General features: G+C 42.9%; 1 protein-coding gene across 3 annotated transcripts in view; it reads left to right on the forward strand.

Moving 5' to 3' along the window:
- Window positions 1-18,483, forward strand: part of Kctd1 (potassium channel tetramerization domain containing 1) — a 184,775-nt gene extending 166,292 nt beyond the window's left edge. For all 3 annotated transcript variants that reach the window (XM_046433378.2, XM_046433385.2, XM_046433370.2), the window contains exons 4-5: window positions 13,578-13,883; window positions 17,538-18,483. In XM_046433378.2, coding sequence (XP_046289334.1) covers window positions 13,578-13,883; window positions 17,538-17,696 — 465 coding nt within the window. In that variant the 3' untranslated portion in view covers window positions 17,697-18,483. The remainder of the gene's footprint in view (window positions 1-13,577; window positions 13,884-17,537) is intronic.
- The last annotated feature ends 6,932 nt before the right edge of the window (window positions 18,484-25,415 follow it).

Genomic DNA, 25,415 nt, shown 5'->3' on the forward strand with positions numbered 1-25,415 from the left:
GTTACATTGTGTGCACATTTATTTTACATGAAAACAACTATGTGCATTTGACAAGAAAATAAGGGAGAGAGGAATAACTGCAGCCAGTACATGCAGGTCCCCTGCTGCCCTGGAATAAACCTGAGGAAGACTCCTGAGCCTGCTGCTCGCAGTCAGTAGCAGTTCCCAGGGTGTGCATCTCACCATGATGAATGTGATTCCAGGACCTAAAGATATGGGGACTTGGTTTGTGTAAGTGGCTCCTAAATGAAAAGTCAGCTACTTCATCAGTGATGATCTCTTCCAAATCAGGAAGGGAAGTGTATTGAGAAGCTGCTTCCAATATGGCACCCTCCTACAAAGTTTGTCAAGGGTAATTTGCAATGTGTACAGTTTTTTTCTTTACATGCCAACTTTTTAATCTTTTTCCTATATTTTCCTGTATGCTATTTTATTAATAAATTTGGGCAAAATTTTTTCTAGGCCTCACAGGTAGTAATTGGATTAGACAAATGATATCTCTTACTCTGGCCCTCATGCTAGGGACACCCAAACTCAGACACCACAACAGAGGAAGATGACTGGGTTTAGATGGCAGTTCCAAGGCCACTGGGCTTCAAATAAGCAAGCTCGCTTCCTACACTAGCTGTAGGTAGAACAAAGAGGTAAGGAGAAAGTCATGCTCACCACAGGAAACAGGCAAAGAGAGGAAATGGGGCGCAAATTCCAGCAGCGTCCCTGACACTGATCAGACCTGGTGCCACCAGTGTCAGGCACTTGCCACTTGGATCTGGACTTTTTTCCTTGTGGAAGGACAAGATTTAAAAAAAAAAAAAAAAAGGAAGGAGGCTAAGGTGTGACATGGAAAGATAAAGAGGCATTTTTGTTCTTAATCTCATAGTTTCCTAGAAAGATGGAGTGAGGCAAGAAATTTCACTTTTAGTTCTGTAACTTTAGTTTAAATTTTGTTATTTTATTTACAAGGAGCAGGCATCCACATATTACTTAAGTAATTAAAAGAATATGACGAATTTTAAAAATGAGGTTGTCCCAAAAAAAAAAAGTCAAATTATTGTGGCTGAAGACATGTAGAAGGAAAAGCAGCCATAGGATTCCATGTGTTTTGCTATCAAAGTTGTATACACCCTGGACTTCATCACAAATAAGTTTAATTGGTGCAATACTAAAGCCACCTCATTTTGGGGCGATGGCATTTCCAAATGCCCACTTGGAATCCCTACCTGGGGAGTTCATTAGCTCCTTAAATACGAGCTGCCTGAAAGTGAGTTCACCCTGGCAGCTTCCCATTCCCCACCACCACCACGAAGCCCACTCCCCTTCTCTTATCTCTTGTGTCAGTAAGATGCCAGCATCTGCCATGCTCAGGGCAGACACCTAGGGTCATTCTGGACTTTTTCCTCTTCTTGGCCTCCTATATACACCCCATCTGTTAATCTGTCCATTTTACCTCTTGGATACTTCTGGAATCAATCTAACCCTGTCATCCCACCTCCCTGGTCCTAGGCACAGCAACTCTCAAGACTACTGGGAGTGGCTTTATAATGGTCTTCCCTCTCTCATCAACTCTTTGCACCAGGAGGCATTTATTTTAGTTCCATTTTTTTTATTTTGACATGATTATAAATTCATACACATTGTAAAAAATACAGAGGGAGGGCTGAGGTTGTAGCTCAGTGGTAGAAAGGTTGTAGCTCAGTGGTAGAGCGCTTGCCTTCCATGAATGGGGTCCAAGTTCAACCTCAGCACCACATAAAAATAAATAAATAAGATAAAGATATTGTGTCCATCTACAACTAAAAAAATTTTTTTTTAAATCATACAGAGGTATCCTATGTTGCCCAGTCCCCTTCTCCCAGCAGTAACATGTTGAAAAATGATAATACACCAGCACAACCAGGATGTTGACATTGGTACTGTCAAGGCACAGGACAGTCCCATCAGCACAGTGTTCCCTCTGGTTGCCCTTTGATACCACACTCACCTTCCTTTCTCCATCCCCCATCTCCACCCCATTTCCAGCCAGGTGATCAAAACATAAGAGTGCTTTGCTCCTCTTATTCCTGGAGCAAAGCACTCTATCCTTGCCAGAACCCACGAGGCTGGGACGGCCCTGTCCCTGGCCACTTCACCCAGCTCTGCCTACACATATGCCCTACAGGACTTGCCTTAGCTCCTCAGTCCCCATCTTCTTGCACCCTTAGGAACAGGCCATAACCTGCTTGTCTGGTTTGCCCACTGCTGTTTTCCTGGCTTTCATTTGAATTCAGGGCTCATCTTACTCATCACACCCCCAGGATATCTTCCTGGGACTGCCTATCTTAGCTTTCCTGTGCCCCTGACTCTCCATGGTCATGCACAGTACATTTGTAATTTTCTGTCTCTGTTAATTAGCACTAGACACTCAGTTGTAGGTTTGGAGTGCTTTCAGCTGCCAGGGTCAGAATAGCCAATTAACAGTGGCTTAAAGGAATGGAAATTTGTTTTCCTCCCATAAGAAGTCAGAGGTGCATGGTTGTTGGCAGAGCTATCTGCTCAGAGATGTATCAAGGACTAGGACTCTGTCTTTTTGTTTTGCTATCCTCAGTGCTGATGTCTGGTCTCATGACTGTAACCTCAGAAACAGAAAGTGAGTGCCATAGCTCCAGGCATCACATCTTTATTCAAGGCAGGAAAAAAGCAAAAGGTTTTTTAGTCACAATACTCTATCTTCATCAGAAGGTCCCCCAGAAGACTTCCCTTGGTGGTTCATTAGCCAGAACTGAGCCACCCACCTGAGCTTCAGAAGAGGCTGAGAAAGTGATAGTTTTCCCTCTTTATCAGTCTCAGTAGTGAGAGAAATAAGTAAGGGGTAGCAATTGTGAATAGCTGTTTGGAAAGCCAGCCATCCCTGTCCGTCACACTTGGTCAATGCCTGCCAGTAAACATGTCGGTACCTGTGGCACAGGCAAGTGCAGGGTTGGGTGAATGAGTGACTCTTACATTTACACCGGACTCTGACTCATAGCAGCTCACCTGAAACCTGGCCATGTGTATTCTCCTGTCTGACTATGAATATGAGTGTTGTGCATACGTCAACTTCCTTACTGCATGTGAGGTTCTTACAGCAGGGACATTTTTATGTGTTTCTTGAGGACAATATGTACTGGGCCCACTATAATTTTTTTCTTTTCTCTTTTTTTATTGATTCTTTTTAGTTGTACATGACAGTACAAGTGCGTGAAATCATAGCATTTTACAACCTTTATATCCATTTTGATATAATTATACTAGCATGGAACATATCTTATTCTAATTAAGATCCCAGTCTTATGGATATACATGATGATGAGATTCACTATGGTGCATTCATATATGTACTTAGGAAAATTATGTCAGATTCATTCCACTGTCTTTTCCTACAGCCCCTCCCTTCCCTTCATTCCCCTTTGTCTAATTTACTGAACTTTATGCACTTCTATTCTTCTTCTATCCCTCACCCCTTATTGTAGATTAGCCTCCACACATCAGAGAAAACATCAGAACTTTGGCCTTTTAGGATTGCCTTATTTCACTTAGCATGATAGTCTCCAGAGCCACAATAATTTCTGAATTAATTTAAACAGCACAAAAGCATCAAAATTACAGGAGACCAGAAGGTAAATATAAATAGATAATGCACTGCTTATATCATATAGAACTAAGCCAAAAATATGAAGCATCGGTATATAATATCACCATTCTTAGCAACTTATAAGAGTGGGATATTAATTTATAATTCCTGTTATTAAAGGGGACACAGACTCCAGGGAATCACAAAACAATATGTTGGGAATTACCATTCATTTATAGTTGCAGCATGTTCCAGAAAATGAGCTAAGTATTTTAAACACATGCTTTGGTTTAACCCTCAGCACATAACCCTACATAGCAGGCATGACTTTTCCTCCAAGAGCATTCAGATTAGACACTGAGAAGGAAAAGTCACCCACATGAAGTCCAGCTGTAACCGATTCCAGAGGACCATCCCTGGGACAGTCGCTTCTCTTCACCTTGCATGTGCTTCCTGAGGATTTCAGAGCCCTCAAAGGCCTGCCACTCCTCAGTTCTAAGTACAGACCACATCCTTGAATTGGCTAGGATTGGGGCTGCAGCCCATGCTTGGGGGAAAAATATCAAAAGCATATCCCCAAGCCTTGAAAGATTTCCCACGGAACCTCTGGGTGACAGGCCATAAATTAGCTACATGGTGTTCTGGGACCTGTGAGGAGCAGCAGAAGGTGGGTGGAAACTGAGGTGGCCATTGAGCTCCTTTGGCCCATGATGAAATTGCACCCCAGCAGTCAGTCAGTTCATGCTCATCACGAATGCCAAGAGCACCTCCGAGCTCTCTGTCTGTACCTCCTAAACAGTCCCACTGGGGCATCCCTCCCCACCGGAGCTTTTCTCTGATCCTGGATAAGGGACGTGGCTCTTTTGCAAGTGTAGAGAATCTCTTACTGGTTTTGCTTGGTACCGCATTGATTACTGGCTTCTCTTTCCCTCCATTGAATGCTTAGTGAACAAGTGCGTGAAATCATAGCATTCAACAACCCTTAAAATCTCACTCCATGAATGTGCTGTGTGAACTAGATACCTGCTAAAATTCAGACAATTTCATGTGTTAAAACACCATTTAAATGGTACCCTGGCTTCCACTGAAAATTATTACACTCTGTTTTCTGGTCAGTGATTGCAGAACTTCTCTGAAGTGTTTTTTTATGGATATAACAGTCCTCATTCCTTCATTTCCCCTACCCCCAGGTATACTGTTTTTTTCATTTCAATTTTATTACCAACATACAAATATGGAGACATGCATGCATACATGCACACGTGTATGTGTGCATACACACGCGCAAACACACACACACATACACACACACACACACATGCACACACGCAGCAGCAATTGCCAATTCCCTTGAGTCCAGAGTTTTGGTCCTGTTTTTTATGGAGAACCATAAAATTCTCTCTCTCTAGCCTTTTATTTTTAACATCATCTTTGGTGAGTGCCCCACCCCCACAATACTAACATCCTTGTGATCTCTCTCTGTGATTGCCCACCACTTCTAGATGCAGACAAATATGTTGCCAGGTAATCCCTGACTTATCCATAAGTTACAAGTCCCATAACTTACATGGCTATGTTCAAAAATGTAACAACCTTTCAAATACTATAGAAGAACTAGATATACATTGTAGAAAATTTGAAAATATAGATAAGTAAAACCAAAACTCTAAACAATGCATTCCCACTTCTCAGATTGCCAATGTTAAAACCTTAAAAGAACAGCCTCCTGGATCTTTTTCCTATGTTAATTTTTTTGGACAATAATCCACTACTTTTCCATTTTACTAAAATTTTATCTCCTCTAGTACTGTAATCACATGCAAATTTCCCAGATGGATCCCAAAATGTCTTTTAGAGGTAATTTTTCCAAGACAGTATGGCCACATAGTGAATCAGGTTATGGCCCATAATCCTCTTATTATCTGTTTATATGATAGTGATATATGATTCCTTTTATATGATAGTGATATATGATTCCTGTTTATATGATAGTGATCTGAAAAAGAGACTAGGCCAGGTGTCCTACAAAACATCCCACTTCTAGATTGCCTGGTTGCCCTGTCATACATAGTTTAGTTCACTAATCTATCCCTTAGTTTCCTGTAAACTGACAGGTAAAGGTTTGATAGGTTTAAGTTAAACATTTTGGTGAGAACACCTCTCCAGGTGTGTTGTGAACCTCATGTTCCATCACATGAGCAAACCTGTCCACCAGCCACTGAGGATGCTAGGATTGACCATTTAATCAGGATGAGTTACATGTTCCTTAAGCTGAAGCAAAAATGATCTCTGTAAAGCTCAGAGTTTTTAACCTCACCACTGTTACACATTTGTGACCAAATAATTCTTTGGGGTGGGCCTGTTCTGTGCAACATAGGATTTTGAGCAGTACTCCTGGTCTCTCCCCACCAAATGCCAGTAACACCCCACACACATCAGTTTCAACAACCAAGAAGGTCTCCAGACATTGCAAAATACTCTCAAGCATCAGTGACTGCAGTTGAGAACCAGTTGACTCATGGAAAATGGAAAGAAAATATTTATGGGAGGTATTTACCAGTTTCCCTCAGATAATTAGTGGATGTATTCTCCCAAGGGTGGAAACCCCAGGACGTTCTGAGGACCTCGGTTGTGAGATTTTCCAAAAGCACCGCCATTAACATGGACCTGCCCCAGCATCGTCCAGGATCTCTTTCCCTTTCCTTGGTTCTACAGCGAGACCATCTGATTGGCTCAGCTTGGCTCCAGTGTCTACCCTTTAGCCAATCAGCAGTGGCAACGTATTCAACGTACTCAAGGCTTCTTGGTTTTGAAGGCAGAGTGTTGAACTGGATAACGCCCCCAAAATTTCTTCCCTAGTACCCGAAGGAGTGCCCACCTAGGACTTCTACCCCAGCCCCGGTGTCGGCTGTTGCCATCTAGGATTTCCCTGCCTGGTCCAGAGACTGTCACTGCCTGGTCCTCCTGCTCACACCCACTTCTCTCCTCCCTGTTGCAATCCCTCAAAGGCAGGGCTGGCTGCAGCACCCAATGAGGAGGGCAAAGCAGCCACCCCGGCCCCTGCCTCACCACTGGGGAGGCACCAGGCCTAGTTCCGGTGGTATAGAGTCCACGTGACTTGCCAGAGTGGTGCTTCAAAATGCTGATGGATCTGCCTCCAGTCCTGCCTTCGGCACCTGTCATTGTCACCCATGCAAGCTCTAGTCTCTGTGAGATTCACAGGGTGGGGGCGGAGATAGTGACAGGGCACAGAAAGGACACTTTGTTGCTTCCGTTTCCTTTAATAGCCATTAGGATAAATCTGAGGCTGGACACCCTTCTCCCAGAAAAGCAAGAGCAAAGGAACTGGGAGTTGGTGCCACCAGATAGGGGAGGGAGACTCCTGGCCAGAAGGAGCAGTGGGAACAGGTGAACAGGAGGAGAAAGTGGGCCAGTTCCATCCAGGCTTTGAAGGAAAAAAAAAAAAAAAAGTCAGCCCATGGCAGTATTGCAGAGCCAGGACATTGAAGAACTTTAGAGAACCCAAACCCCAAACACCAACACACCCATGGCGAAGGCGCTAACCTTGTCTGGAGGGGCCTCTAAAAGAAAGTAAGCCCTACAGAGGCCTGTCTTTTCTTATCATGATTGTTCTTTAGATGCTGTTCTGTGAGAAGGGCCTCCAGAGCTCCTGGCTGCTACTGGATGTCTTCCCCATAAGAAGACCCTCTGTGTGCCCACAGTACCTCAGTGGCATCCAGCACATAAACATTTTTAAATGAATGAGTGAAGCCGGGAGCCATAGCGCACACCAGTTCAAAGCCATCCTTAGCAACTTAGTGACGCCCTAAGCAACTCAGTGAGACCCTGTCTCTAGTAAAATACAAAATGGGAAATGGGGCTGGGGATGTGGCTTATTGATTAAGTGCCCTGAGTTCAATTCTCACTACCAAAAAAAAAAAAAAAAAAAAAAAGATCTTAAATGAATGAGTGAGTGGTTGAGTTGCCTTTTGAGCATAAGGACATGTCAATCACTATGAAAAACTTCAATCACATTAGGAATTAAATAAGCCTTTGAACAGTTTTGTGTGGTATGCTAAGTTGTGACCCCAGAAGTCCCAATCCCCAGGCCCTGTGACATGTTACCTTACATAGCAGAAGGGACTTTACAGATGGGATTAGGTTAAGGGTTTTAACTAGGGGAGATTATCCTGGATGATCCAGGTGGGTCCTGTGTAATCCAGAAGCCCTTCTAAGAGAGAGGCAGGAGGCTCAGAGCTAGAAAAGGAGATGTGACAGAGGAAGTGATGTGATTGCTGGCCACACGCCAAGGAATTCAGCAGCCTCTGGAAGCTGGAAAAGACAAGAAAAGAGATGTTTTTTTCCCACTAGAGCCCTTGAGAAAGGCAGGCAGCCCTGCTGACGACCCCTTGATTTCAGCCCACTGAGATCCATTTTGGACTTCTGACCTCCCGAACTGTAAGGGTATACATCTGTGTTGTTGTTTTGTTTTGTTTTACTTTGTTTAAAGTATTTTTAGTTGTAGATGGACACAATACCTTTATTTTTATTCATTTATTTTTATGTAGTGCTGAGGATTACACCTAGTGACTCAAACATGCTAGGCAAGTGCTGTACCCCTGAGCTACAACCCCAGCCCCATATCTGTGTTGTTTTAAGCCACCAAGTTTATGGCAATTTCTTACAGCTGCAGTAGGAAACTAATATGACATGTGTACATGTTCCTCCATCCAAGGATATTTTCTGAATTTTATATATTTTATAAAAAAATAAGTTATAAGTATGGCCTATTCAAATTCTGGAGTCTACCCATATTTACCTTGTTGTTCCATGTACCTGTATAAGGTTTCAGGGAAATTCACCTGCAAAATGAGATCTTGGTCTTTGTGCCTTGAAGAATCATTGCAAATCTAATATATATACATTTTGTAGGATTTTAAAATCACTTAAGCACCACAATAGATCTATGCATAACTAGTTTCCCTTTAACTGAATATGGGGCTAAGCAAGTAACATGAATGATGCTTTCTTAATCAGAGATGATACAAGGGGCCCGAGAGCCTTCCCTGCTGTGCTGACGTGCACCACAGTCTTGGGTTGCTTTGCTGAAAGCTCCTCGCTCAGAAGGGCTGAAAAGTGGATGGTCTGGATTCATTTCCTTAAGGAGAATCGCTGGTGCTGAAGCAGCTGCCGCCCCTACACTATTTCCAAGTGCCTTGCGAAGAAGAAACTAAAGTTATATAGAGTTTTATAAAAGCCAAAGGAAAGACACTGTCAGATCAGAACCAAAACATGCAGAAAAACTGAGAGACCAGAAAGGGATGAACCCAGTACCAGAGAAGGCACCATGCTAGCCTCTGAAAGTGGGATTTAGGAAATGAAATTAAATGAGGCTGCATAAGGGAGGAGAGGAGGCCCAACTTTCTAAAGGAAGCAGCCGATGAGATTGACTGCTCTCTGCAGGGAGTTTTCTGATGAGCCAAAAATGGAAATGTCCCTGAGTTTAACTCTGCAGAAAACGGTAACACAATAAAAGGGACCTTTTTAGCAATCCAGTTGGCTGCGGCTTAGAGGCTCCTCGACCTGGGGAGCCTTCCATGGGTGCTCAGCTGTTCTCCCACGTCACCCCCACCCCCAGCATAGGCAGAAGCTCTTCCCTGGAAAGCAGACAGAGCAGCACAATAAAGGAAAACCACGGAGCCAGAGAAGTCAAGGAGAGCCAAAGAACTCCTGGGAGCTTGCAGTAGTTCAAGGCAAGGCCCCGAGATGTTGCCCGGGGATCAGGTTGACCATGGAGGGCCCTTCTAAGCCTTCGCTACTATAACCACAAATCCTTCAGAAATCACTGAGCAGGACCAAATGTCTCAAAAGGGCCATTAGTTTTCTAATTTTCTAAAAGCAAGACTTCAGAACAGTTTGTTAAACATGTGGTTTATGAATTTAGAGGTAAGGAAATGGTAAGGACTCAGAGTCAGCCTAGGGACTTCTAACCCAAGTCCTCTTAGCCTCATTACATTTTATTTATTTGATTTGATTTTTTGAGGGCTGGGAATCCAACCCAGGCCCCCAGCATGCTAAGCACACATCTACCACACCCTCACCTTCGGGTTATCCTAGACAAGTTGGTAGATCAGGGCTTGTTATGGACATAGACTCGCAGAATATTAGGGCCAGAAGCACTTTTAATATAATTTGTTTCCCTCATTTTGCAGATAAGAGGACGGGAGCCCTAGACAGTCAAGGAGAATCCCTGGGTAGTATGGAGACTTGGGCCCCTTTCAGAACTCCAGTGTCCCCTCAGAGTCCACCCAGACATACAATATTTCAACAAATGCCATGATTATGGGCTGGATCATCTTAGAATTACAGGTTTTATAACTACTTGAAAAGCTGAAATTCAGAGTCTTAATTTCTTATTGCTTGAGCATCACCCTGAACAAAGGGCCATACATAGTCCCATCTTCTCAGTCCTTTGAGAAATGATTTACATAGAAGCAGAACAAATGACACAGGTGAGAGGGAGACTTAGGATGCTGGATGGAGAATCTAGGGTTTCTCAAACAGAATACATTCCAAGTCTACAGTGTGAAAGTTAAAGAGGGACGGATAAGGAAGGATTTAAACACTTTCACAAGGCCATGCATGGTGGCCCATGCCTGTAATCCCCAAGCTTCGGGAGTCCGAAGCAGGAGGATCACAAGTTGGAGGCTAGCACGGGCAACTTAGTGAGACCCTGTTCTAAAGTGAAAACTAAAAAGGGCTGGGGATGTGGCTCAGAGGTAAAGTGTCTCCTGGATTCAATCTCCAGGACCAGAAAATTAAAAAAATAAATAAAAATTTTAACAAACACTGAATGAGAAAGAGCTAACTCACAGAAGCTCTTGTGAAAAAGATTTAGGGATTTCACTGAAAGCAAAACGTGAACTACGGAGTAATCAGACAATGAGAAAGGAGAAGTGGCCTTATACTATGTGGTAGGCAGAATAATGGCCCCCGAAAGGGGCACCGTCTTAATTCCTGGGAACTAAGAATCCATTACCTTACATGGCAATATGGAATTTTCACATGTGATTAGCTAAGGATCTTGAGTTGGGGAGATTATCCAAGATTCCCCGAGGGTGCTCAGTGCAATCACAAGGCCTCCTCTAAGAGGGAGGTGGGAGTGTCAGAGCAGGGCCACAGGTCAGGGACAGTGGGCAGCCTCTGGAAGCTGGAAAAGTCAAGGAAGTGGATTCTGCCGTGGAGCCTCCAAAGGAAACAGCTTTACTTCTGATTTTCTTCTCTGACCAGAGCTATGAGAATAGATGTGTATAGTTGTGTGTGTGTGTGTGTGTGTGTTGTTGTTGTTGTTTGGTTTGTTTTTTTCTGCCAGGAATTGAACCCAGGAGTGCTTAATCCCTGTGCCACATCCCCATCCTTTTTTAAAATATTTTATTTAGAGATAGGGACCCTCTAAGTTGCTGGGGCTGGCTTCGAACACAGGATCCTCCTTTCTCAGCCTCCTGAGCTGCTGGGATAACAGGAGTGTACCACTGCACCAGCAGGGTTTATGTAGTTTTCAGCCATTCAGTTGGTTATGGTTTTCCCAATTGTGATAAGGAACCAACAAGGGCAGCATTGATAATAACAGTGTTAAAGCATCTATCCAGACAGGTGCTAAGAGCTGCACTCACTGGAGCACAGCTGAAATGGCAGGCTCTGTTCTGGTTAGGATATTACCGAGCATGCTGACAAATCAAGGACACGCTGGATGTTGAGCACCTCAGATTCCTAACAAATGAGGCAGAGCTGAAAAGATCAAGTATGAAGAATATGAAGACCAAACAGTCATCTCCGAATGTTCTAAGAGTTGGCAGGTCAGTGAAAGATCAGAATCACCATAACTCTAGAACAAATAAGCTGGTGCTACTGTAAGATTTAGATCTTCCTAAGGAAGACATTTGCAGCAATTAGAGCTGCCAACAAAGTCAATGCCGCGCCTCGCTAGGTAGTGAGCTCCTGTCCCTGGAAGCACTGCTGAGTGGTTAATGTCCAGTGATGATGCAAAGGTTCCTCCAGAAGATCAAGGCTGGTCAAGAGGACTGCTCTTGGCACCTTTAAGATGGCTCTAGAAAGATCGGGCATATTTTTTATAGGAGTCTCAGATCCTTCCTTCTGCTAAAATTTGTAATGAAATCTCAGAAAAATTAAAAGCTGCCACAGAAGTTCTCATTTCTATTGTTTGTGTAAGTCCCACTGCTGGCTTTCCGTCTCTTTGGATGCTGTCATCTTGATAAGTAAGTATTTAGGTCAGTATCTCACGGTTGGTGTGATTCATAGATGGCACAGCCTGGGAGTGGGGAGCCGGGTAGGCCAGGGGAACCTGTGGCATCTCCCAACTCCTCCCTAGAAGGTTGGGCTGGGGGCCCCAGTTCTGCCCTGGCTTGAGAGTGGCCACACCTCAGCTTAATCCTCAACTCCTTAAATCCAAACAGTATCTCCTTACAGGTCAGGAGGCTAGGCAGGTAGGAGCATGTACAGGGAAGACTTCAAGACAATGGCTTCTTCTCCTGTGGGGAACCAACACTCCTGCATGTGGGGCTGCTAAGAGGACAGAATAAGAACACAGCTGATTCTGCTGAATATCCATGAAAGCATCTTCCACCTGGCTCTAGTTTCTTAGTCTGGAAAGTGGATCTCCAGCTAGAGGCAAAGTACCTTGTCTCTTCACACGTTCTTCTCTGGAAATCCTGAATAAAGCAGATGCTACAACTGCAACTGCTTGATTTGCAAGAGAAAGAACAAAGTGCAACATGAAAATAGTTCCCCTGTGGCCATCCTCGGCTCCAGGTGGCCCATGCCGTGCTCTTGGAAGCATCAGGCCACAGGTTTACAGCACTGACTCTCATGCAGGCCCCAGGCACTGCCCGCCAGCTCTGGCCCATGCAAGGAAAGCAGAGATACCTGTGTCACTTGATTAAAACATTCTCAGTCAACATGTCTAGACAAGTATCCACTTATCAAACACCCAGAAATGATTGTGACCATAGCTACGTTTAGACATAATATTGACCAGCTTGTTAACATTGTCCCTAAGTTGCTGCCTCCCACCCCCGCTCTGTTTTGTCTTCTGATCTTCTCCTTCAGTGTCTTGTGTATTTTAATGCCTATTGGATTTCTGGCTTTAATTCAATCATTTTTTCTTTTTTAAATGCTAGAGGAAAAGAAGCCCTATCTAAAGACTGGGTGACTGTGCTCTCAGAAATGGACAAGTTCCCTTTTTGCACCTGTAAGTTGCAGGTGTCAGGGTTTAATGTTTTCATCTCTGGCTTTTCCACGGCAGCACCGAGAGGGGACTGCAGGCAGGGCGACGATGGCCTTCGCATCTCCAGCTGCCTCCCCTAAACCATCACAGATCAGCACAGGTTTAGGCAAACACAGCATACTTTCCCCCCGGGAGCCCCTCCACAGCTGTCTCCAGGCCTGCTCCCTCCATGCCCCGCCCCCACACCCTCCCATGGTGGGTTCCGAAGCTGCCACTGAAGGTGAGGGCTTTGGTGACATGCATGTTTGCACAGCTGTGCTCAACCTTAGGGTATGTGTTCTATCCAAGAGGAAACGGGATTCTCACCAAATCAAACTTGAAGTGCCCAGAGCCATTTTTCTACTACAAGAGAAAAGTTTGGGGTGAATCCTTTCACATTTCAGTTTTTTGCCTGCAAAATTAGAATGATAATGATTTCCTATTGACTGGGCCAGTCTGAGGACTTTGGACTTAATTCCTATGAAGTACTAAGGAGCCCTACTCCCAATAGCCCCTCTTGTCTTCACTGAGCAAATGAATGCAAATTGAATCTTTATAAATATGTTATATGTGAAAAATGTACACCTAGATTTGACTATTGAAATAACAACAAAGGTGAAAAATATCAGCTCTTAAATGTGGATGTTTCCGGTACTTTATGTTTGTATCTTGCACTGTGAAATGCCTTTTTATCCCCCACCCCAGGACTATACTTTGTTATATGAAGAGGCCAAATATTTTCAACTTCAGCCAATGTTGTTGGAGATGGAAAGATGGAAGCAGGACAGAGAAACGGGTCGCTTTTCACGGCCCTGCGAGTGCCTCGTGGTGCGTGTGGCCCCAGACCTCGGGGAAAGGATCACGCTCAGCGGTGACAAGTCCTTGATAGAAGAAGTGTTCCCTGAGATTGGCGATGTGATGTGTAACTCCGTCAACGCGGGCTGGAATCACGACTCGACACATGTCATCAGGTTTCCACTAAACGGCTACTGTCACCTCAACTCAGTCCAGGTACAGCAGCACCTGCTGTGTGCCATCAGATGACACTTTTAGTGCTGTTGCTTGACTTCACTTTGCTAGCATCTTTCCTCCCATGAACCAAGACACTCATGTGGGAGGGTGATTATTCATCCCTCTTTAGCATTCAGTCAGTGCACACATCTTCACTGAGCACCTACTGTGTGCCAGGTGCTGGTATAAGCACTGAAGATAGAGAAGAGAACAAGATAGACAGCAGCTCTATATTGGTGGGGTGCAGTGGGGGTAGACATTGATCAACATCAATATTGTCCAAGTAGCAGTAACAGGGTATCTCAGGTAGAATGTTCCAGGGAGAGGGATCAGCAATTCTGAAGACCCCAAAGAGCCCCAGAGAGAAAGAACTGTTAGCACGCAAGATTTTTTTTTTCCCTTTGGTTTTTTTTGGTTTGGGTCATTCACAGATGTGAGTCCAATGGAAAGCCATTGGAGGATTTTTGAACAAAAGAGTGACCTGATGTAGTTTGTATTTTAAAACAAATATTCCTTCAGCAAGTGGAAAAGAATAGAGGCAAGGAGACCAGTTAGAAAGCAGCGTGCCAAGAAGTCGTTGAGAAGTATTTGATTCTGAGTGTCTTGAATAGAGAGCTAGCAAGGGTTTCTGACCAGGACTGTGGGTGGCAAGGCAGAGCCCCGGATGCCCAAGCTTCTTGACAGAGGAACTGATGAGTGGAATTGCCATTTTCTGAGATGGAGAAGGAGACCTGGGCTGGGATTCAGAACTCTGGTTTATACCATGTGAGGGGCCCCAGCCTTAGGTGCTGATAGGTGCTGTCATCGTCATAGCTAACATGTGCTGAGCACTGATGCTGCCCTCCTGGGCAATGTCCAGTGTGTGCCTTGTCTTCTTATCAACAACCCTAACAAGTAAGCCTGCTAATCCCCCGTCTTGCTGCGAGAAAACAGACACGACTGGGTCTTGACTGCAGATCAGTGTGACATGAAACTATTTGAGGTCCTTGGAGTGAGGGTTTGGCTTCTCCCCCTCTCTAGATTTGCAGTGGGCCCATGACTTCATTCAGTATCTAGCTAACAAAACTTCTCCCAAACTCAGACTAGAAACACTCAGTAGAGCAGGCTGCCTCTGGAGGATTGTTCCACAACTATTTATAATTTTTAAAATGTATGAGCAGATGTCTGAGAGCAGAACAGAAGAAAGCGCTGGCATAAAATGACCCACAAGCATGCTAGTGGAAAGCGCATACTCTCATCACAGCTCCAGCGGGCGACATTCACATTCTCCCCTGTGTGGATGGCGCCCCCTGGAGGTGTTTGGCTGCATTGCCCTGGCTGAACAGCCTCTGTGGCTTCTAAATGCCTGTAAAGCCCACAAAGCCTTCCCTTTCCCATGCACCCTACACAGGCCCAGGTTCTCCACCAGAGCCCTAGGAGGGCCAGAACCACTCAATACCAGGACAGCAAGTCCGTAGTCCCCACTCCTTGGCCTTGAACCTTTTCATCAGTTCATGTGCTTGATGCATTTCCCAGATCAGATGTGAAAATGTTCATCTGCATTAACATCATCCTACAACAGGGCCATGACCCACTCTTGCTTCCTGCTTCAACCACCAAGAAACAGATGTCTGCCTGTCGGTACTCAGAGACTTTGGGAGAAGGTGTCTGATGCCTCAAATGCCACTGAGTTATTTAACATTCTCGAATGGTAGCTAAATCTAAGCAATTTTGCTGATGAGTTGGTATTTAAAAACTAATAGCATCAAAAGCTATTTGCATTATATTGAAATAAGTACTTGGCCACATTCAAGGTAAAATTGGATCATATGGGATAGTTATCATATTATGTGTATCAGAACCCCTGGGGAGAAAGATACTAGGGATTTCTTTATATTAGCAATTTAGTGACTATAACAACACTGAGAGAAAAACAGGTCTCAGAAATTATATGCATTATTGTTTACAATTTCTTCATCTTTAAATTTCTTCTCCAAATAATGGCAAAGAATCCTTCCAGAAAAAGCAAGAGCATCTCTTGCTGGCAGTCTATACTTATGCTTCTGCTGGAGAATACCTTGGAGTAGACACTTTTACGCCTTTTTATTCACCTGTTCCCAATGCATATCTTGATTTTGAACTTGAATTATATTCTTCATGCTGCCCGTAGGCTGGCTGGCACTTATGTGCATTTTGAATTTACCTATGGAGTCCTGGCCTCACAGTTGCCCACACTTGTAATCCCAGAGACTCGGGAAGCTGAAGCAGGAGGATTGCAAGTTCAAAGCCAGCTTCAGCAACTTATCAAGGTCCTAAGCAACTTATCAAGACCCTGTCTCAAAATTAAAAACTTTAAAAGGCCTGGGGATATGGCTTAGTGGTTAAGTACCCTTGGGTTCAATCCCTGGTACCAAGCAAACAAACAAACCAGAATAGATCCCTGCACATAGAATATTTATTTAGATATTTAGAAGGACTTGGGAGTTTTCCTAATTTGCCAGAATTTGAGGTTTTAATTTTTAGAAAACATACTCCCCTGCTCTCCAATCTCATCTAGTCAGCTGTTTTCAAGGTAGCAGGTTATGTTCCATATCGAGGGAGGAAACCAAAAAAATAATATTAAAAAAAAAAGTAGGAAGGGGTCACTTTATCATTGACTATATTTTGAGAGTTATTTAATAACACTTCACTTCATTCCAAAAACAAGTAAAGCAAGGCATTTTTTAAAAATTATTTTGGTGTCCTCTTGTCTATAGAGTGATGTAGAGCAATTTAATTATAGGCAGAACCCTGGCAGGGAACATTTACAAGCCTAACATTTGTTAGATTCCTAAAGAAACAGAATGCTTTAGGTGAGTTTCCTATGCTTCTGCCTATCTAAGAGTTGCAAGTACTGTTCCTGCAATTAAGAGTATCAGACATGTAGTGACAAATGCAGGGATCTTACTGGCACTAGGTATTTGATTGCAAAATTAAAGATTAGATCATCTGACTTATGTGAGAATTTTAGAATGTCTATCATGAGTATATTTCCTACTACATAATCAGTGCAATTTTTCTTCTCTCCTGAAATGCATGCAAACAATATACCTATTTTAAATACCACGAACAGAGAACAATGTAGACAGTAGCTCTATTGTTGGTGGGGTGGGATAGGGGTTGATATTGATCAACATCAATATTGTCCAAGTAGTAGTAAGAGGAAAAATAGTAGTAGTATTCTTTATCACCTCATAGAATATAATTTTGAAATGTGAACTTTTTTTTTTAACAAAGAAGGCAGCATTGCATATTCAAAACAAAACAAAACAAACAAACAAAAAAACAATGGGATTTGAGGCCAAACATACTGGACTTGGAAACTCAGTTCCATTACTTCCTTACTACTCATGAGTCTCATTTTTCTAATCTGTAAAATGGAGCTCTTGGCACCAACTATTTGTAATTGGTATGTGAAAAGGAAGCATGCATGTTTTAGATATTAGAATTTTGCTCCCTCCCTCCTTGCCCATTAATCCAGGATCTTCCTTTGAGCGTAGAAATGCCAAAGGACATAAGGGTGGGCTAAGGTGGCCTAGACCTGCACATGACCTCCAACTTTGGAACCATCCTTTGGTGTGATAATGTCTTCAAAGAACTTACCTCACCCCTAATGAGATGCTTGTCCCTTTGCAGGTCCTCGAGAGGTTGCAGCAAAGAGGATTTGAAATTGTAGGTTCCTGCGGGGGAGGAGTGGACTCGTCTCAGTTCAGCGAATATGTCCTTCGGCGGGAACTAAGGCGGACGCCGCGCGTACCCTCTGTCATCCGGATAAAGCAAGAGCCTCTGGACTAAACAGACATATTTCTTATGCAAAAAAAAAAAAAAAAGGAAAACATACACAACAAATAACGCAATCAAAAAAGGGACATTATGTGCAGTTGGGACAGCAAACCAAGTTCTGGACCTAAAATTGAATAAAAGACACATTTATATCCAATAGAGATCACACCTGTATTCATATGGGAACAATTGGAATAGTGATATCCTCAAGGTGTAAAAAATATATAAATATATATATATGTCAAAAGGTAGGAAATGCAAAAAAGAGAGAAAAAATTTTTAAAAAGTTGATAGCTACAGTCGGTGCTGATGGCCGTGAAGTGTCCTGGGCCTCCCAAGGCCTCTGACTAATAAACAAGCCATGAGCGGAGGACACAGTCTCCTTACAGTTTCCATTGCCAACAGCCATCCATTGTTTCTTTTTCCTTTGTCTTTCTTTTTCCTTTTTTTTAAAAAAAAAACAAAAAAACAAAAAAACAAAAATCACCTTGAATGGAGTTTCTTTTCGTAAGGAGGTTTCATGTCTCTTTAGGCCGGGACCAGGCAGGATTTCAGAAGAACTCTCATGAGCACATTGCATTGGACGTTAGACATGACATTTTAAATGTAGTTTGTACAGGAGTGACACTTTTTGTCCACCTCACAGATGTGAACTTTACTTTGTTTTTAAACTGATCAGTTTTGCAAAGGGGCCAGAATTCTTACTTGTTAGAGATGCTCCAGTTTGAGTCTGCTGCTTTCCTACAATTTTTCAAATTTTATAATGTATTAAATACAATAAACTCTGTTTAAAAAATAAGGTCTGTGTGAAACACACGTGTTGGGGTGAGGCTGCATTCAAATGAAATTTTTCTTTTTCTCTGTGTTGAGCATCGGAAGAGAGGCCTTTCTTTTTTTATTATTATTATGATTAGTTGTTCAAAACATTACATAGCTCTTGACATATCATATTTCATACATTTGATTCAAGTGGGTTATAAACTCCCATTTTTACCCCATATACAGATTGCAGAATCACATCAGTTACACATCCATTGATTTACATATTGCCATACTAGTGTCTGTTGTATTCTGCTGCCTTTCCTATCCTCTACTATCCCCCCTCCCCTCCCCTCCCCTCCCATCTTCTCTCTCTACCCCATCTACTGTAGTTCATTTCTCTCCCTTGTTTTTTTTTCTCCCTTTCCCCTCACTTCCTCTCAAAAAATTAAACAATGAGAGGCCTTTCTGCTGGGGCTGGCTTTGCAGTCAAAACCCACCAAAGGGCAATGATGTTATCAACTGTTCTAGACTTTTCTCTTCCAACTTAGCAACTGTTGTTTCCTATGCTTTGTTATTCTGCCTTGATGAGCAAGATAAAACTTCCTCCTCCTGTTTTTGTTTTTGTTTTTGTTTGTTTTTTGTTTTGTTTTCTTGTGCTGGGGATTGAACCCAGAGTCTCACTCAAGCCTAGGGTGGGTGTGCTTTACCACTGAGCCAGGTGAGATTTTCAGTTTTACCTGTTTGAGTCATCTATGACTATAGTTACAGAGTAAACCACACCAAAATTTAGTGGCTTACAACATTTTTAACCTCTCTAGTGATTCTGATTCTTGTGTGCTAAATGGCCTTGGCTGGACTGCTTCCGCTCCATGTGATGTCATGGGGAATGTGTGATGTCATCTGGGGGGTGTGATTGGGCCAAGGTGTCTAGGTTGGTTCACCCAGATGACTGCCAATCATACTGATTGTTGGCCTCTGTGCAGCTTGGGCCCTTCCCAGCAAGAAGGTGTGACCCAAGCATAACATTGTTCCAAGGAGGAGGAACAGAGAAGCCATAGTCCTCTTAAAGGCTGGGCCTGGGCCTGCGTTCCACTGGCTGAACAGACACCCAGCCAGCCCAGACTCCAGAAGATGCAAAATAACACCCACCTCCTGCTAGGACAGTAACAAAGAATTGATGACCAACTTGGATCTAGTAACACCGTCTTAAAAAATGTTCAAACTAGGACATTGTGGCTTTGGAAGAAGTAGAGAAAAACCTCAAGGTCAGAGTAATCAGCCCGAGAGGTAAGAAACCCGAGCTTTCAACATCACTCTGGAATTAAGTCCTTGGCTTTTCCAAGGTATTAGTGACTCTGGTTCCTCTATTAGCCCTCCCTCCACTTTCTCCTTACTTCCTCTTCCTCATTCCAGACACTTAAAATAACCTGGCATGCTGCTAAGATTGACAAGTAAACTATAATGTGTTTCTGCTGCAGAGATGCTCCTGTGGTGATGGGCTATTTCCATCCTGAACTTACTTTCTTTTTTTAAATTAAAAAGTCTCTGCCTGAGGACACCAGTAATGAAAATATCTCTGGCTTCTGAAACTAAGAGTAAGCTGTTAATGGCTCCTATCACTCCCCGGAACACAGAGGCGGCCCAAACACTGAATTTCTTTAATGACTGCCAGCCAGGTTGCCACATCCTTCTGTAATTTCCCGTTATTTGAGACTAATATACCACTGTCTCAGATGGGAAGGGCCAGGGCTGCTCTACAGCTGCTCTTTCATCCACATCCTACTGAAAGCCTGAACTTTCCCTATGATTTTATTAGCAATCCATTCTCATTAGGGAAAATATCACAAAATCAATAAAGCCAGGGCCCCACTTCGGGACCCTCCTGGTTGCAGTCATCAATTAACATTTACCCAGCTCTCCCTGCATGCAGCTGGCATTGTCCCAACTAAACACATGGCCTCCACAGAACTGTGTGCTTTAGCTGTGAGCAGCCACTGTGTTTTTAAGCCCATTTATACAATTACAACCCACGCGGACATTTTTTTTGTACATAAACTCTGATCCAATGCAATGTAGCAAACATTTGTAATTTTCACAATTTTTAGGTCTTGGAGCGTAGAGATTTCCAGAAAACAAAGTACTTCAGGAAAAAGTACATACCTGTAATCACAAGTGGTTTTGGTTATTTTTGTTATTTGTTTTGTTTTTATTTTGTTTTGTACTGGGGATTGAATCCAGGACACTTAACCACTGAGCCACATCCCAGGCCCTTTTTGGTGCTTTATTTAGAGACTGGGCCTCACTGAGTTGCTGAGGCTGGCTTTGAACTCCCAATCCTCCTGCCTTAGCCTCCTGGATTGCTGTGATTACAGGTATGTACCAATCCTCCTGCCTTAGCCTCCACTAGGATTACAGGTGTGCGCCACCACACCCAGCTTTTTGGCCAAATATATTTGTTTAGGGCAAATAAACCACCAATCCTGAGATTGTTAATTTCTAAAAAAGACTTACATTGAGACAGGGTCTTACTAAGTTTCTCAGGCTGGCCTTGAACTTGTGATCCTCCTGCCTCAACCTCACAAATTGCTGTGATTACAGGTGTGTACCACCACCCCATCCCTCTAAAAAGTACTTCAGAAAAATATAATAGAGCAAGCCACCTTTAAACTGGTTTCTAAATATTAGATGAATTTCCATATAGTGTAGCAATAGCCATCTATTAAGCATTTGCTACATTAACTTATTTAATCTTTATGACCCCATCAGAGGCCATATTACCCATACTTCTTTGCTAAAGTAACTAAAACTTTGAGAAATCAAGTAAATGATGTAAAGGCTAATAATGCTCAGTTAAGCTTTTTTTTTTTTTAAGGAAGACCCCAAAACTATAGTATCTTTTCAAAAATAAGTTTTCATGTTGTTATAGGAAGAATAGGTAGATTATTAATTGCATTTTCTCCATGAAATAGAAACGTATTCCTATGCTTAAGTATTTTGAGCATCCCTTACAATATATCAGGCACTCACTTTGGGTGGTACTATGATCGTGTCATGGTTTCTGTCATAGATTGTGCATCTAGAGGCAGAATTAAGGAATGTATGTACCTGACTATAGTCCAAAGGCTGTTGGGACATGTCTCTTCATCTTTACAAATCAAGGGTTATGCCAAATGATAAAGGATCACATCTAGTTGGGAAATTTGAAAAAGCATCCTTGAGGAGGTGCCACATGCAAGAAAGGGACAATAGAGAAGGGCAGGGGCTCTGGGCTGGGAAAAAGGCAGGATCCGGTCATGCTATGGGATGCAACTGGATTTCCCTGGGGCCCAGAGAAACATGAACTAGAAAAGGAAGGTAGAATCCACTGGAGCTGGGGAGCAGGAGCTGATCTTGACTGACAGGTGTGAGGGCATCACAGAAGGTAGCTCTGTGGATAGCCATCTAGGGAATCTGCAGGCTTGACTGGCTGAGAACAGTGTGTTGGTGACAGCGGCAGTTATGGGGCTGTCTCCTCTGTTCATGAATTACAGAGAGGCTAGGAGCTGACGATTGTTAAAATGTATGAGAAAATAAGCCATCACCTTGGCTGTCCAGACCATAAGCTCAGACACCTACAGCGGCCAGAAAGTCACGTAAATTAGCAGAAGGCAGAAAACTGCAGTTTATGCCCCCCACTCAAAGAGGCTGCCCTCCCCAACTCTAGTAGACCACAGCTGTAAGAAAATAGGGTTCCTGTGCACTGAAACGCATTTTCCTTCAAAACCTGGAAATCCAGATTTTTGTGTGAAATATCTAGGTATGTAAATATAGGAATGCTTTTTTAAAAATGCATAGAGCAAGCAAGACATCTGCAGACTAGCAGTTTGTAACTTAGAGTTATGAAATAATAAAACAATTTTAGACAGTCTAGATGAATCCCACTTGGGTGGAATTGCATGGTAATAGCAAAATAACTCACTTGCTTAAGGATATAACCTTTATTTAAGAAAAAAAAAAGAAAGAAAGGAAAATAAATTTGGCAGGGGATGGTGGTACATGCCTGTGATCACAGAAGTTCAGGCAAGTTCAAAGCCAGCCTCAGCAACTTAGTGAGGGCCTGTCTCAAAATAAAAATGGGGCTAAGGATGTGGCTCAGTGGTTAAGTGCCCCTGGGTTCAATTCCCCTACCCACCATCCCCAATTTTTTTTTGATGCTAACTTTAAGTCATATTTTATAATCATAAAGATTTAAATCCTAGCCTGTAACATAGTAATAGTAAGCCACCCTTATTGAGTGCTTATGTGCCAGGCACTGTGTTAAGGGCTTATAATGTTCTCTCTTTTAATCCTCATGGAAGTTCCAGAAATTCATTACTTTTGTCCTAGTTTTTCACTTGAGAACATTGGCAAGTAAAAAAGTGTGTGTGTGTGTGTGTGTGTGTGTGTGTATATATTTTTTTTTTTCCAAAGTCCACAAACACATGCACATACATATACACTATGTTAGAGTAACACCTTGGACTCAACACTTTCTGGTTTGCTAACTGTTGCAATAAAAAAAATGATTTTGTTCTGTTGCTGGTCACCTGCAGTAACTTACTGGTTATGGAATAGGAAACACATTCATGACCAACTAGTGTTAACATCCAAGATAAAAGCTCTGAGACTTCTTGTCTCTGACTCTAACTGTCCAGAACATCTCTTATTGGAAGTCTACCATGGGTTATAGGGTTATGTTGGCATTCCCCAAACTTGTCCTGTCTTTTCTTTCATTCTTTGATGCTGAGATTGAACCCAGGGGTGCTTTACCACTGAGCTACATTCCCAGTCCTTTTTATTTTTTTATTTTGAGACAGGGTCTTGCTAAATTGTGGAAGCTGACCTTGAACTTTTGTCCCCCTTTCTTCAGCCTCCCAAATTGTGGGATTATAGGCGTGCACCACCTTGCCAGCACTTGATTGTTAAAAGCATTTTAACAACAACAAAGAAGTCATTTGTTAGAGGTATAGATTCCAGCCCACCACCACCTTCCACCCCCTCCCATGGATTTCTGAATCTCAATCTCTCAGGGAAGAGCCTGAGACTCTATATTTTAACAATAACAAACATAGGTGATTCTTGGATCAGGCAAGTGTGGAAAAGACTGGATAATAGCAATGTGCTCTCCTCAATTTAGACTAGGAAGAGTAGATGAAGATCTTCTAAGGGTACTTTATTTTTTGGTACTGAAGATTAAACTCAGGGTGCTTCACCACTGAGCTAAGTCTCCAACCCTTGTTTTGTATCTTACATAGAGACAGGGTCTTGCTGCGTCGCTCAGAACCTTGCTAAGTTGCTGAGGCTGGCTTTTGAACTCACAATCCTCCTGCCTCAGCCTCCCAAGCCACTGGAATTACTTGTACCACCACACCCATCTTTTAGAGGTATTTTTATAACATGCCTTTTCCTGACTTCATGGATATTTACTAAACAATAGTTGGTGCATTATCTTTCTGTTGCTGTGACAAACTACCTGAGATAATCATCTTAATAAAGAAAATGTTTATTATGGGTCACAGTTTCAGAGGTTTCAGACCATGGTTGTTTGGCTCCATTGCTGTGGTCCTGGGGGTAAGGCAGTATATCATAGCAGGAACACGAGTCAGAAGAGGCCTCTTCATTTCACAAAAGTCAAGAGCAAAGGGGAGGGGCAGGGTCCCAAAATTCCCTTCAAGGACATGCCCCCAGTCACCTACCTCCTTCCCACTAGGCCCCAGCTCCCAAGCACCAGAGACTGTCAACCAAGTCCTTAACAAGATCTTTTTTCTTTTTTTGAGGACCATATTGAATATAGTATTTCCAAATAGAGTTCAGTGAGGCAGCGGGGAGCAGGTGTGGGTGGTGAGGTATGATTTGCGGAGGTGCTTACTGAGATTTAATTCAAGGGCCTTCATCCTTTCCTAATTAGGTAGAAAACAGCCTGGTTTTGTAGGAATAGCCTACCAGTTCTGGAATTCTTCCACCTCCTCTGTACAAGCTATCAGAGGCCTGTGTGAACAGAAACCAACACAGGAAATAATCACAGCAGCCTCTACCCCCTGTGACAGTGGCTGAGTGCAGGTGTGCAGGAATCCACCTTACTCTGGATATTTTATTTATCTGTTTGTTTCATTTATTTATCATTTATGAGACCAGGGTTTACTGTGTTGTCCAGGCTTATCTCAAAAATCCTGGATTCCAGTGATCCCGCCAGCCTCAGCCTACAGGTGTGCCCCACCATGACCAGATTTTCCTGGATATTTTAATTTGCATGCAACCTTAACCACATACCACAACACTCCCTTGGATATACTTGGATACCCGCTAGAGTCAGCTCAGTCTCACTGCTTTTCCCAGGACTCCACTCTCCCTCCCCCTTGCCCTGCCTCTCCTCACTCAGTGTGAATCACACAGGGCTCATCACTCTTCATCCTGCTGTCAGGAGAAGGAACAGGAAGCGCAGGTATTCAATTACACTTTTGATTCATAGGACCCAAAAAGCTAGAGAAACACTGGCTGTGCAATCCATTCACACTTGAGAATTGGAAAACCTGTCCCGGAAGCTGAAGATCCAATCTTTGTTGCAGAAGAATCATGTTGGTTAGAAAAGAAGTCAGACCAGTAAGAACGGTTGATTAAATCCAGCCTGAGGAGGACTCAGAGGATCATCTGAAGATCTGCTCCTTGAGCAATCTGATGCAGCTGAATTTTCTATGAATCATCATTGGTAGTAGGTAACTACATGGGCAGGCGACGGCTAGCTTGGGAGCCCTAAAGTATGAATGTTCATCCATTATTCTTTATTTAAAATATTTCATTATTTAGAATATCATTCTTCTATAAGTCATATTCTCAAATTTTGAAACTCAAAGTAGTTTACATATTCATGAAAATAATTTCATTACAGTTCTTAACTGTGTGTGTGTATGTGTGTGTGTGTGTGTGTATAAGAGAGAGAGAGAGAGAGAGAGA

The sequence above is a fragment of the Marmota monax genome, unplaced genomic scaffold (genome assembly GCF_021218885.2).
Source record: "Marmota monax isolate L192 unplaced genomic scaffold, Marmota_monax_Labrador192_F-V1.1 WCK01_AAM20220418_F8-fsc00126, whole genome shotgun sequence".
Classification (NCBI taxonomy): Eukaryota; Metazoa; Chordata; class Mammalia; order Rodentia; family Sciuridae; genus Marmota; species Marmota monax.